Source organism: Hydractinia symbiolongicarpus, chromosome 12, assembly GCF_029227915.1.
Source record: "Hydractinia symbiolongicarpus strain clone_291-10 chromosome 12, HSymV2.1, whole genome shotgun sequence".
Lineage (NCBI taxonomy): Eukaryota > Metazoa > Cnidaria > Hydrozoa > Anthoathecata > Hydractiniidae > Hydractinia > Hydractinia symbiolongicarpus.
The window spans coordinates 22,013,906-22,028,092 of NC_079886.1; the positions used below are offsets into that span (position 1 = coordinate 22,013,906).

The window sequence follows — 14,187 nt, forward strand, 5'->3', positions numbered from 1 at the left end:
TTTTTCACAGAGGAATCTTAATAATGCCAAACTATAACAGCGTTTATACAAGAATAACCTCTATTTCTTAAACGTTACTCATATTGTGAAATTGTTGTTTAAGAGGTGCTAAGGAGAGATAATAGAACATAGAAGAACGCACAAGAAGATTAAGACATGTTGTCCGAGCTAGTGAAAAATCGCATGTAAATGTTATGCTCTCATATTTATACATTTTTAACTTTTCTGTTTCATGTACTTTTAGACTTCTTAAGGAATGTTTATTTTTAAGCGTTTTTCGTTCCTTTTATTTTTAATGAAAATAAGAAATACTACTTTTTGGTTTTGATTGTTTCATTTTGACAATTTTGATAATATTGACGTTATATATAGCAGGTATGGATCATATTGGCAACAAATATAAACTATTAATTTTGACATCATTAAGAGAGTGATGCCTAATTTCTAAGAAACATTATCAGGCAAAAATGTTTCCTGATTTCAATATTTTTACGTGTTTAAAGACACGAAAAAATAACGGCTGAACGCAGAGAACTGAGTATGGACAGGATAACAGAAGTTTACATAAAGAAACTTTAATTCACTTGAAGCATGCAAAATACATTTTTTACATTCCTCTCAAACTCAAACAAGAAATGTTAACATTGTTTGGAAGGAGGTTTAAAAATCCTTTTGTCCCATCCAGACATGTTGTGTGCAGCGCTTTCAATCCTTGTTTTGAATTACGTCATCGTAACTGTTACACACTCTTTTTCGCTAAAAAAATCATGGAAATTATATACAGGAGCATAGGAGACACAAATTGCGTAGGTAGTGGAAACTTCCAAGCCTTTTATCATTAACTTGCATATCATATCAGTTTTACACGATTCGTCAACAAAAGATTTGGATTCTAAATCCCACTGTTCAGTGTAAGTTACCTGATACTTAAACGCAGACAAATTTGTCCGACAATCCACCGGTTTACGAAACGAAACATAAATCGAGTTAAAGTTGCCTTGTTTACCTTTAAGATCCAGACTTCTTGCGTTACTCATAAACAGCGGTTGATGAAACCATGGCGTTTTCGCAGAAACTCCGCCATCTTTATTGTAACCTAATAATTGTGTAGAGTAAAACAAACTGCATTGGTTTTCAGCCGGACACAAGTTTTTAACAGAGCGCAATGGACATCGGATTAGATATGGCTTGAGAACTTGCTTTGATATAAAGCATGAAACTGTTCCTACTTCGTGGCATACGTCACCTCTTAAAATGTACTTCATTGCGTACGATCTACCTAGATTACATTTATCGTTCTGTACATTAGTGGCTAAATACAGTTCTCTAGTGTTATTTTTCCGATTCAGATTTTCAGAAAATTGTAATTGATTTAGTAATTGTGGTTCTAACTTCAGAGAAATGATATACGATTTATTTATTTTGAGCTCGTCAGGAAGAAGCTTCTCGCGCGCCTTAATTTCGCTGCGTAACGTGTAGGAGAAATGGAGCTTTGATAAACAGCTTTTACTGGTGACAGCAACCTCAATACTTTTTATTGTTTTCCTTCTCAATCGAATTTTCGTACAAGACAAGCAATTTTGTCTCGATTGATCAGTTGTTTGCATTGAAAAATTATAAATGTTTTGCAAGCTATCATTCTTGTTGAACTTTATCTCGCATGAAAATGTAGCAGCCATTTCAGAGGAATGTCTCCCGTCTTTCGTCATCGTTACATTTCTTGTGATGCATGTGATACTATGGATAGGTTTAAAAGTAAGTAACCTGAGCGACGCACTATCTCCTTTGGCAAAGTAAATTTGAAGTAGGAACGTGATGAAGATACACACGACAAACTTCATTTTGACCTGAACAGAAATTCGGTGTGGTATTAATAAACACAGACACTTACTGAAAAAATGTATTTATATGCACTTTATGTTCACACAGTAATGTGATCCTTTATATATCTCTACTTCGTTTGTTAAGGGAAAATAGTTAAATCTTTTGAAAAAAAGGGTTTTCGAAATGAATTAATACTAACAAGCATAGAAAAAGAACTGCCTCAAATATAAGCAAAAAAAAGAAAGAGAAAAATATCAAAAAATAAATAAAAGTTCAACGAAGAACAAAAGAACTGAGACTCGTCTTCAAAATTTGATAAAGCTGTTGCAGTAATGTTTACCTACCCAAATTTGCAGATGTGTGGTGATTACAAAGAATAAGAGGAAATACGGGAGGAACAACAACTCTCGCTTTAAAATTCAACTCACACTGTTTTGCTATTTTCAAGAGACACTCGAAATGTGAGGACTCTCCATCTCACTTAAACATCTCTTTTATGTGGTATAAAACGTGTATAATATTGGCACGTTTGTTTGTCAGGGAGAGTTCTTCATTAACACACGTACGTTGCCGAATCAGATTGATTCCTAAGTAAAGCAAGCGTGGACTGGGTGACCACAGTTATATTTTGATACTTAATTTATATCAATACAGTGCCAAACTTTAAGAATACCTTGCCGAACTTATAAATAAACTATTTATTCGACGTAATCGAAGAAGAAAAGGAATTTGAAAAATTATGAGATATATTATATTAACAAATATACAAATAAACAGTATTTTCCTTTCTTCAAAGCACACATATTTCAAGTTGTGTCAATAAACTGGCAGCTAAACCTTTCAACATCCTGCACTCACGTGAATACAATGTGTTCAAGTTGAACAAAGTGTTGACTTCTCGTTAAAAATTTCTTGACTTTGACCACTTTATCCATGAAAGTTAAATTCACGCTAAATTTAAAATTTCGGGGACCGCAAGATTATAACCCTGATGATAAGAAATTGCCTATTAAAACCGTGCCACATAAAAAGTACGACTTTCTGTATCGGCGAGATAAAAAGTAGCTCTTTTTTATAGACAAAACTAACCTCATCATCCGGGAGACAAGGTCCAAAAGCTTCAAGAAGAAGCGGTTCAGCTTCAACTGCTTGCTTGAAATCAGCATATGATAATTTGCTGTCGTGATCAAAATCCTAGGAAAAAAAATACATAATTCACATTTCTCAATCGAAGAGGTGATGTGGTGGTATGATGATGTGGTGGTATGGTGATGTGGTGGTATGGTGATGTGGTTTGGTAATGTGGTGGTATGGTGATGTGGTGCTATGGTGATGTGGTGGTATGGGGATGTGATGGGATGGTGATGTGGTGGGATGATGATGTGGTTTTTGTGACACATTTTTTACAATTTAAAACCATGGGTTTACAAGTTACTCATATAATACTAAACGTTTTATATGCGCAAATTATACACGCACTATTTTTATAAGTGTGAGTAAAAATCAATAGTAAACACAAAACCAAACTAACACAAAGCTTTGTGGAATTATTTTCTTTCGCTTTTCGTTAGAAAAAAATTAATTGTAATTTAAAATGTTTGCAAACTAAAGGTTCGGGGACATCTTCTTAAATTCGGTCGCAGGCTGTATTATAGCATCGTAATACATGCTCATTTTTCACTGGGGGAGTCAAATCTTCACTCACAGCAAAGCGTAAGCATTTATTTATTATCACTCTAGTTTTATACAAAACATCTAGGTAAAAAGAAACTTTAATACAAAAAGTTTCCATCATAAGGATACCAGACGAGCGATTATTAAATAAACACTGAATCGCAAACAACACTAACAATCTATAACGGGTCGTACCATTTTCTTTAATGTGATTTCCACTAGATCTTTCACTCCTTCGTCTGGATCTTCTTCAGATGGTTGCTTTCAATAAAAACACAACAATATTTCTTTTACTGGTATAAAGAATAATGGGTTGTCGAAATGTTTAAAAAAATTATCTTCCTAAAAAATAACAAACCTTAACTAAAGAATGTTTTAGCATGTGAAACATTTCTTCTCTTGTGATGTAACCATCAGAATTCAAGTCATAAACACTAAAACAATCTAAGAAACAGGAAAATTGGTTTATAAAAATTAGTATTGGGGGTATGGGGGGGGGGTATGGTGGGTCCACCATAGTTGTACGAAGGACTGTAGATAGATTATCTAAAAACGACGTAATTGAATTATTGTTGGTACGGATATGGACCTCTCTGAACATTATCAACGTATAAAATTTAACAGCACAAAAGTATTATAAACTATTATATGTCAAACTATTACACACACATTACATACACATGACGTTACCATGTAAAGACATATAGTACAAAGACACATACATAGATAAAGCAAATACCATATGGCGATACCCTTAGAATACGCAACGCAATACTACACATAACACAGATTACAACATAACCTAGTTACCTGGAACCCACCTAAATCAGTAAGGGTAAACGAAGTCGCTAGATATACATAACAACGCAACCTAGTCACCAGGAATGGTTTGCTGTTGGTATTAATACTGTGGCACCAGCAATGACTTGTTGTTGGTATTGTTTGTGGCGCTGTAGTTTAGTGGTTATAACTCTCGCACTTTGTGCAGGAGACCGGGGTTTGGTTCCCCCTGTAGCCGATTTAATATGGGTGAGTAATAACTACCATAGCCCCAGGTTAACCCAAGCCATGTGAGAGAATTCGGGGAGATGGCACACTGTGTGGGCCGTTGGATGTTGCACAGAGTTGTGTGGTAGAGCGCGGACCCTAATTGAGTCTGCGTAGCTCAAATTGAGCATTAAATACTCTAGGACTCATCTTAGCCACGGCCCTTTCTGGAATATATCCCTCCATATTTGTGAGGCTAGCCATGTAAAATATGCAAATCTATCTATATATCTATTGTTCTCATCGTTAGTTGTGTTAATTAAAGAAAAAAAGAAATCGAAAAAAAAGTTATCTTATTTTACTCTTTTTAAGGAGGATGCAGCAACAGGCCACCACGCAAAATGCGCCCCACACTTTCTAAGCCCTGAAAAAGGTCCTTAACCCTATTTGGTATGGGAAGGGCATTACGTGCCCGCGGCATTTTCAAAGTCTAACAACTTTTTAAATACTGGATGAAATTACATGAAATTTTGTGACTTTTCCTAACTTTTACTTGACTTTCGCAAAATAAAAAAAATATTTCAAAAAATTGTCCTGTCAATGTCACTTTGTCCTTTTTGACAGGTGGTCATATCAACTTTTTTAATGTAGTGCTAAAAACAAATGCTTTTTAAACTAACCAGTTGTATGAATATGTGATTATGTATGTGATAGTGAGAAAAAGTCATCATACAATATTGACATGCATACTGTGTAATTTGCATACTGGAATATTGGTAATTTACAGACCAAAATGTTTGTAATTTCCTTTTTCTCTATTTCTATAGTCATATCATAACGTCATAGGTCATTTTGTCCCATGTCAATCCAAATTGTCTTTATTGAGTAGCTACTTACAAGGGTCAAAAAAGCCCATACCAAATAGGGTTAAGTGCTGTGTTAATTACAAGGTGGAATTTATCACATATTTGTGTTTAAGGTCTGCTGTTTATAAAAGAATAAGGTAATAAAAGGCTCAGAGTTTAGAGGGTACTTACATTGCATTTGTTCTTCTAGTGAACCTCTCAAGAAAACAGATAAACCATGTATCCATTCTTCCATACTTATATTGCTGTCGTTATCTTGATCAAATGCACGGAAAACTGAAACAAAAAACAAAGAAGAAAAAAAATAGAGAAAAGTTATCTTTTAACACTTTTGTTATTTTATCCACAGCTTACCTGATGTATATTTTGTGAGAAATAAATTTAAAAAAAATAATACATAAAAAAGTACTTGAATGTAAGAATATGTGCAAAAATATACAAAGTTGTATTAAATAACTTACTTCTGTCCATTAGGATATCATCTGTCATTTGAAACGTATTGTGTAACACAGTTCGAAATTTCGTTCTGTCCATTTTATTTTTCTGATTGGGAACAAGTTCTTTGAATATACCCAACAACTTTTCAACTTCAGTCCGTGAAACTAAAATTAAGGATGTTGAAATGCTTCACATATTTCAGTGCATTTTTAATAAGAGTTCAAACAAGCAAAATAATGAAGCTAAAATTGTTGTTAACACTTAAGAAAAAAAACAAAAGAAAAATGGATTAGTAAAGGCAAAAGACAGAAGGATAATTCTGTCAAAATTTAATAATGATTCCTACATTTACTTTAAACACAACACTTACAATGTGTAGACTTGTATATTTGCTCAGCTAATTTAGCTTGATTTTTCTTTGCTATTAAACCAGCCATAGTTTATATTTTTATTACTTATTCATTCATGCTAAACCTGAAACAAACAATAAGATAATTAATTTTATATATGTCATCATTGAATAATGTATTTCCTTAATGAATAACTGTTCATATCTAACTAAGTTAACATTACAAATACTTCTGATAATTTACGTAGTTTTTATTGTTGTAGCTAGTTCTCTAACCCGCTTGTCATAGCTAGGCACCTGGTAGGACCACAGCTTAGTGGTTATAACTCTGGCCCTTTGGTGCAGGAGACAGGGGTTCAATTCCTTTTGGTGGTGATTCAATATGGACAAGTGAATGTTACCATAGCCTCGGGTGATCCTAAACCATGTGAGGAAAATTGGGGATATTGCGCACAACTGTGTGTGCGCTGTTGGATGTGTTGTCGTGACGTCTGGCAGAGCTCGGAACCTAACTGGGACTGTATATCTCAAAAGGAGCATTGAATACTCCAGGACTCCCCATCGAAGCCATGGCCCCTCCTGGAAATAATAAACAAATTATTTCACCGTATTCGTGAGGCCAGCCATGTAAAATATGCATATATCTAACTGTCTATCCACTCTCTCTCTACCCCCATCATTTAGCTAGTAGCTATATAAACTCCGTGTTGTTTTTCAAAAGAGCAGTCCATATATGTACAAAAATGTACTTTATCACGCCGAAATATTAGTGTAAATAATTACATAACAAAGAAAAAAAAAGATATAAGCAGCCTAGCTTAGCTGATGTCACAGTTTTGTTGTTGTTGTTGTTGTTTATCTTGGAAACATCTACCATCTTTGTTAAAGAACATGATACACAATAGAATGCCGTATGAACAAAAACAACGGGGTGCTTTTTTGCAAGCGCGAAGATCTGCACACACACAACACACAGAGCATCGTTTTTCGTTAAAATTTGTGGCTATAATTAATAAATAAGCCAAAAAGCACCAACTACTGTAGTACAAAATAAAGGAAATGCAATATGCACACTAACTATAAATATTATCTCTTTCCCCCTTTGTTACCTTTAATTCCTATTCCCTAGTCCAGAAGTACAAATGCACTTTTCGAACACTTTTCGAACCTCTCTCCTGGTAACACACCCTCACCAGCTAACCAACTGTTCCATTCTTTTTCATAGGAGATTGTTTCATTTCTATTTTCTATCTGTCTATGTTTCTACTAAATTTGGCCTATATTGAACCCTAGCAATATGGCTAGTTATTACTGAATACACCTCACGATAATTCAATTGTGCATGCGTTCCTACGGCTCTCCATCATTTTACAATATCGGAAAAAAGGAGGTAAAAATTGTGTTTTTATGAGAGTTTGTTAGAGACGAAACCGTGTTTTCTCCAGTTTTTTAACTTCCGTCATATCAATTTCTTTCAAATTTTCAGGAAACGTTAATAATAATAAGATACAACTTATGTGCACTTTTCATTAAAAACAAAAGGCGGCAAGAAAATTTATTACGAAAAAATGTGTTTTCTCCTTAATGAACTCTTATAAAAGTTATAAAAGTGTGATGTTTACCTCCTCTGATCGCAAAATAAGCTGCGATGGAGTGTTAGTCTTTCCGAATTATCGTAAAGGTGTATTCCTAATTTGTAAAGCATCAAGAACTATCGTAATGGGTACTACATAATACACCTTTACAATAATTCATGAAAACTAACACTCCATCGCAGCTTATTTAGCGATCGGACATAAGTTGTATCTTATTATTATTAACGTTTCCTGAAAATTTGAAAGAAATTGATACAAAGGAAGTTAAAAAACTGGAGAAAACACGCTTTCGTCTCTAAAAAACTCTCATAAAAAACACGATTTTTATCTCCTTTTTTTCCGATGTAAAACGATGGAGAGCCAAAGGAACGCATTGAACGTGTATTGTCCTGTCTGTGCCCCTTTTGACACAATCTCATGCAAAAAAATTATTTAGGAGAAAGTCTTTTTCATTCTTGGTTTTGTCAACACCTGAAACCTAGATTCTTGATAAAATCTTGTGCTGTTTTAAGAAACCAATAAGAATGCTCCCAAGTGTACCCCAAGTTGATATTTTGTGTGGCATGATAAGTCAAGGGATTCCTGAAATCAGATGGAATTATATGCTAGTTTTGCTGAAACCCCATACCCTTCAATTTAAATAGAAGTGAGTATGATTTAGTGCTATAGACCTTTCTTAATGTTTACATTTAGAGCGGTAAGCCCTTGTTGGTTTAACAGGTGCATGGCAGGCAAAGAGGTTCAGTCACTAAGGGAACGTACGCGCCCACACACGCGCAACAGCTATTCAGTCGTGTGATTCATCGCACGCGCTAATTACGCTCTTTACTGGCGTTAAATAAAAAAAATTAACGAAGGAATTATGAAAGTTGATTTTCTACAGCGTAGTTCATGTTGCCGCTTCAGGCTATGCTTTAAGCATTTAACTATTAAAAACTGTATTCCAAAAATCAATCGTTTTGCATCGACAGCTTCAACTGTATTATTAAAAACAGTTTAGAACCACTTGTGGTTAAATTAATTTTTTTTTTAAAAAGTTAATTAAATGCCGTGTTTTTTTTCCCGTGTTTAAATTAAATGTGTTTTTTTCTGCCTGTGTGAAATTAAATGTGTGTTGAACATTTTATTTTAAAATTAAATTTAATTTAAAATAAAACCTCAATAAAGAAAAAATGACTCCCATTTTTACCATTGTTATAGATAATAGATAACCTACGGAGAAAATATAACCCTTGGAACAAGGTTGGGGATAAATAGCACTACAAACAAAATGGCAGAACATTGCAATAAGTGCAACGTGTAGCATGTGTCAGCGTCTCTTCGTCCACTGTTTATATTTAATTATATGTTATTTACCTATTATAAATAACTTCCTACAACGAACCAAGGTGTTTTGTTAATATATTTAGCACTTTTACACCACTTAAAGAACCCTTATGGGACTGATAAGAGTGAAATAAACCAGGAAAAAAATCGGAAAAATGCATGCGCAAATTTTCTAAAATAAATTTACGCGTGCGATGTGTAGCACGCGTGTTGTTTTCTTCGTGGAATTCCCTGGAAAGCTCCTGCAGAAGGGCTTACTGCAGAAAATATAAGCATTCAAAAGGTCTATATAGTATCCCAATAAATTTTACATGTCATGTGCTGGAAGTATTAGAAAATAATATGCTCCTCGAAAGAGAGCAAATATCTGTTGACAGCATGGATGTCTTCTTTGAGTATCTTTAGACCAACATTCTTGGCTTTTTCCAAATTGTTGTTGTGGTACAGGCTTTATAAATGCTAGCTGACTATTAAGTTTCCTATTTTTGCTGATTATAAACTTTTTAGCATCTTCTCTTAGTTGATTATAAGCTTAGCAAGTCTTTTAATTGCCGCAGTTCGTTTGTGAGCTTTTGAGTAATTTTAGCAGGTATAATGAGGTATAAACATTTATAAAATTTCAGTAGTATTAACAAATAAACTTTAAAAAAACTTACCCATGAGGCAGGTGTTTACGCAGTTAGGTATGGCATGTTCCAAGTTTGAAGCATCAGATTGTGTTGTCATAATTTTTATTAAAAAAGGGATGATTGTTCTGTTAAATATTTGTTTATTCCTTGTATGCAATACACAACACCATACATAAGGAAATGACAGAAAATTGCACTGAGAGAAATAATGATTTGTCTTTGAAAGTGTGGATTTGTTTTTTCTTAATTGAAAAGCTTTGTTATATCTTTTGAGATGTTTTTGTATTGTTTCTTTTATCTGCAATTCTACAACTTCTTAAATTTCCAAATTTTAGTTTATCATGTTGAAAAATAAAACTGCACCAGTTAATATTTATTGGGAGAATGCTCCACTGGAGGATGAGCAGATAAAAGATGTTTTAAGACCTGGTGTGTATAACGAACCTGGTAAAATTATCAATGCTTCTTCTGTCAAAGCTGTAGCTAAACCTTGGTTACAAAATAAAAAGACAACAGACAGACATAAATTTAGAAAAAATGAACAAGAAAAAAAGATTGTGTCAAAGCAACAAACTGGGCAAATCTGTTCTGCTACTCTACGTGATCTTAGAAAGGAAGATAAACAAAAAGTTGCCAATCTGATCAAAGAGCTTGCAAGATATGGTGAAGAAAAAGAAAATGCTATTAAGCAACTAAATTTTTTATCATCTGACTTTGAGGCAAAATTAAGTCACTTAGAAGAAGAAAAACAATGTATTATCAGAGAAAAAGACATGCTGAAAGAAAAACTTTTGAAAACTGAAATTGAATTTCAAGAACGTAAAAAACAAAGTGAGATAGCTTCCCCAGACTCAAAGCATTTGAAAAATTCACCTGGAAATATAAGAACATTGCATTTGCAGCATACTGTTCAAAAATTGAATTCCCAAGGAAATACCGACAAGTTTCCTGACGTGTTTTATGAGCAACAGCTGAAGTTTGAGCAGCAACAAGAGATTTTGCAGCAACAAATTGAGCAATTGCAGAAACTGCAGGAGTCTTTAATGTTGCAACAAGCTAAAAAGCCTATTAAAAAGCCATCAAGTAGCCAAGAGTCTTTTCTTGAAGAGAGTAGCATACATGTGTCAAATGAACAAAGAGGAGAGAATTCTCTTCGTTTAGAAAAATATATTTTACAAGATAAAAGTCAGGACTGCTTACTCAGTTTGAAGAAAGAGAAATCAAATATTTTATCACAAGATGCTCTTATTCAGAATACTACCTTAACAGAATTACCAATATCTGCAAGTGAACCTAAAAAGGTTGATATGTGTATGCAGACAGAAAGTTCTCCCAGGAAAAGCCCTGACAACAGATTAGAACAATGCGAAAAAAGCATAAGCCTTATAGAACAATCTCTACAATTTTTTACCTCCAAAGATTCTTCACGAAGAGACACAGCTCCTATAAAATATTTATCATCACCATATTCCAATGCAAAATCTCTACAAAAGACTCATAAAGCAAGGCACAGTCCAAAGAATCAAGATAAAAGAAAAGCTCAGTATTGTAAGCAAAGTAATTCTAAGGATCTTTTAACCTCACTGATACATTTATCATCAGAAAGTGACGAAAGCGATGCTGAGGAATGCTCCACTTTGTTAACTGAACCAAAATATGATAATTTAGATTCAGCTGTCAAACGAAAACATTTTAAACCATCTTCTATGGTGCAACTAGCAGAGGGATTACAACCTCGCTCAACAAGTACATCTATTGATCAACACAGTCTTCAAAATAGCAAGAATGTCAATGTAAGTAAAACGGAAATTGATTTTAAAAGAATTGAAAATAAAAAGTTTGCAAACACTTATGCAAAACAGACCTTCAAAGGCAGTGAAAGTCATATTGATGATAACTTTGAGGAACAAACAATACTGGATGATATTTTCTTTAATAATTAGTAAAATTTTTAGGCTTGTCTATATATTTTAATTTTGTGGATTATTTTCATGTCTGCATTTCCTTCTTAACTTAACTTTTAAATTAAAAAATGCCAGCTTAAAATAAATATGCCAGCTAACAGTTTTTGTGATTGCATGTCGCTTTTCATATTTTTGAATCAAACGTTGCAATATCAGGTTTTTGCTTTTTAAACTAAAAAAAAAAAAAAAAATGGTAAGATATTTATATTTTTAGCAACCTTAAACTGATAGACAATAACCAATCTGAAAATGTTTGTCACTTTTTATTTTGAAATAATTCCTTATAAGAAGTTCATGTCCTTTATGTATTTACACTATGATCAATATATTATTATAATTGTGGAATACTTAGTTGATAAGGTGGAGTTCTCTCTATATATAAATATATAACATTCATACAACTTTCTCATTAGCATAAAGTTTTTAGCATTGTGTAGACTGTTTAGTGGCTGGAAGTTTTCATAGTACATAAAGTTTTGCCAACCCAAAACGTTGTACAGAGCATAAATAAAAAGAGATAAAAAGGAACGAAATATCAAAGAACATCTATATTTGTCTCTTTTTAAAAGAAAATTTATGTGGTATGCCAGATTGTCTATTTTTCTTATTTTTGTGAAAACCAAAACAAAAACGATAATGTGGTTAACAAATGATTGAAATTAGGGCTAAGCATATAAACGAGGCTCAAATAAGAAAAAAATAGGATATTAAGGCTGAAATAAAGATATAAAGTGTTCAAGATGTAGCAGCCCAAAAAAACTTTGTTGGTCAATCTAGAAATCTTTTAACATTTAAATTTCATTTAGTGTGTTATTTTGTGTACAAAGATGTATAAATTTTTACAAATAGTTTATTTTTTGTGTATTGTATTCTAATATTCTAATAATGATTGTTCGTCTTGAGAGTTCTTTGCAATGAACAGGAGTTAGGAAATCATTGTTCTCCTGTGTGAGTATCTCTATACACATATTTTTTTACCCATTGTAGGTTTTTGATGGTAATATTTTTGTCTTATAGTCTGTATTAGGAAATTTTTTTTAAAAGCAGTTGATATTAATCATGTTTTCATGATAAATACCTTACAGCTAGAAACTACTCAAGATGAACCAACTGACATTGTTTGTTTGTTTAACTTTTCTGTCAATCATGCTCTGCTCTTCTTGGAAGCAATCTTCAGAATTAACACTGTAAGTCCTCTCTTGTTTAAATTCATGTAAAACTCCTAATTGTTTTTCCTTATAGTGTATAAAACCCTGCCTTTTTCCCTGTCATCTGTTTGGCAAATATTTTATAAACACTAGTTGTCAGCCCTTGTGGACGTATTCACAAAAATTTGACAGACGCACGTAATATTATAGATTTTTAATAAACTGGTAGGATGTTTAGAGGGCAAAAAGCTTGTTAGCTATACTTTTCGATGTTTTTAGACTCAACGTTGATGTAACAATATATAACCAAGTAAGACATTTTGTTAAGAATTATTAACCCTTTGGCTGGTCTCACAGAAAGTCACAACACTGACATGCCAGTGACTACAACCTTGTTTCCACTCAACTATAGCTTTTAAAGATTGTAGTCCCGAAGAAAGAAAAATTAAATTTCCTTTCCAGTTGTACTCCCAATTCTGTCATGATTTAAACATGCTGTAAACAGAAATCCACTTCAACAATGAATTTTTGTTGACATGTATATTTTAAGTTTTTTTAAAAAAAAATCCAGTGTCTAAGGGTTAAGTACTTTTATTCTTTATTTACTATAAATATTTGATTCACCCATCACCTCAAGGGAATTCTTTGTCCTCAATATACCTTAGATAAGTATATACTTAAGATTTTCAAAGATCATTTTGAGCACACTGCAAACTGCACAAAACTTAAATTTTTGATTTTTCTAGATCCTACAACACAACAGATCATTAACATATAAAATTGAAAATGTTCTTACTAATATAAAATACGAAGTCCGAGTGTCCTACCCAGCTGTGGTAAGTCTGTTGCTGCTGTTGGCATCCTCTTTATGTACTAAAATTATCTAAAATTATACTTGTATATTGCTTGTAACATTATTGGAAAAAGAAAATGCAATATATGTTTTTTAGGATAATTTTTGTGTCTGTCCAGAAAATTAGTTATAAAATTAGAAGGTGCATTTAAAGGTAGCAAAAAGATTACTACAGTTACCAACACAAACTAGATGGTCATTTTGCTGCATTATTATTAAAGACTAGTTAGTGGCCCGTAGATTAATACACAGGTTCACCCGTCCTTTTTATACACCACTGCGTGCATCTTGCTACTTGTAGTAGCATTTTGCATGACAGACACAAGTACACGGGTATTATAATGTAGACTTGTAGTTAACCTGTGAAAATATCCACGGGGTCGTCTGTCTTTAAATTACACACTCCTCAGGGTTCTAATTAGCAGTTCGTAATTCGCAATTTGCAAATCGAAATGCCATTTTTGCGAATCACTTTGCGAAAAAATAATAAAATTGCGAAATGAATATATTTAAGTGCCGATAGAAATGTTTTTT

General features: G+C 33.1%; 2 protein-coding genes across 5 annotated transcripts; one reads left to right on the forward strand and one right to left on the reverse strand.

Annotated features, from left to right (window-relative positions):
- Positions 1–559: 559 nt before the first annotated feature.
- Positions 560–6,784, reverse strand: LOC130622548 (calaxin-like). Of its 4 annotated transcripts, XM_057438010.1 has the most exons (8): positions 6,160–6,784; positions 5,813–5,953; positions 5,523–5,627; positions 3,857–3,942; positions 3,694–3,759; positions 2,914–3,018; positions 1,007–1,096; positions 560–756 (listed from the first exon to the last, which is right to left on the reverse strand). In XM_057438010.1, the coding sequence occupies exons 1-7, from the start codon at positions 6,224–6,226 to the stop codon at positions 1,034–1,036; spliced, it is 633 nt and encodes a 210-aa protein (XP_057293993.1). In that variant the 5' UTR covers positions 6,227–6,784; the 3' UTR covers positions 560–756; positions 1,007–1,033. The 4 variants fall into 4 exon arrangements, with proteins under 4 accessions (XP_057293993.1, XP_057293996.1, XP_057293994.1 ...); XM_057438013.1 differs by lacking the exons at positions 560–756; positions 1,007–1,096 and adding an exon at positions 2,553–2,775 and having other exon boundaries at positions 6,160–6,782; XM_057438011.1 differs by lacking the exons at positions 560–756; positions 1,007–1,096 and adding an exon at positions 2,553–2,672 and having other exon boundaries at positions 6,160–6,778.
- Positions 6,785–9,935: 3,151 nt separating this feature from the next.
- On the forward strand, positions 9,936–13,110 carry LOC130622544 (polyamine-modulated factor 1-binding protein 1-like). The gene is made up of 2 exons (XM_057438007.1): positions 9,936–12,839; positions 13,080–13,110. Exon 1 carries the CDS (start codon positions 10,030–10,032, stop codon positions 11,629–11,631), a length of 1,602 nt encoding a protein of 533 aa, XP_057293990.1. The 5' UTR covers positions 9,936–10,029; the 3' UTR covers positions 11,632–12,839; positions 13,080–13,110.
- Positions 13,111–14,187: the final 1,077 nt, after the last annotated feature.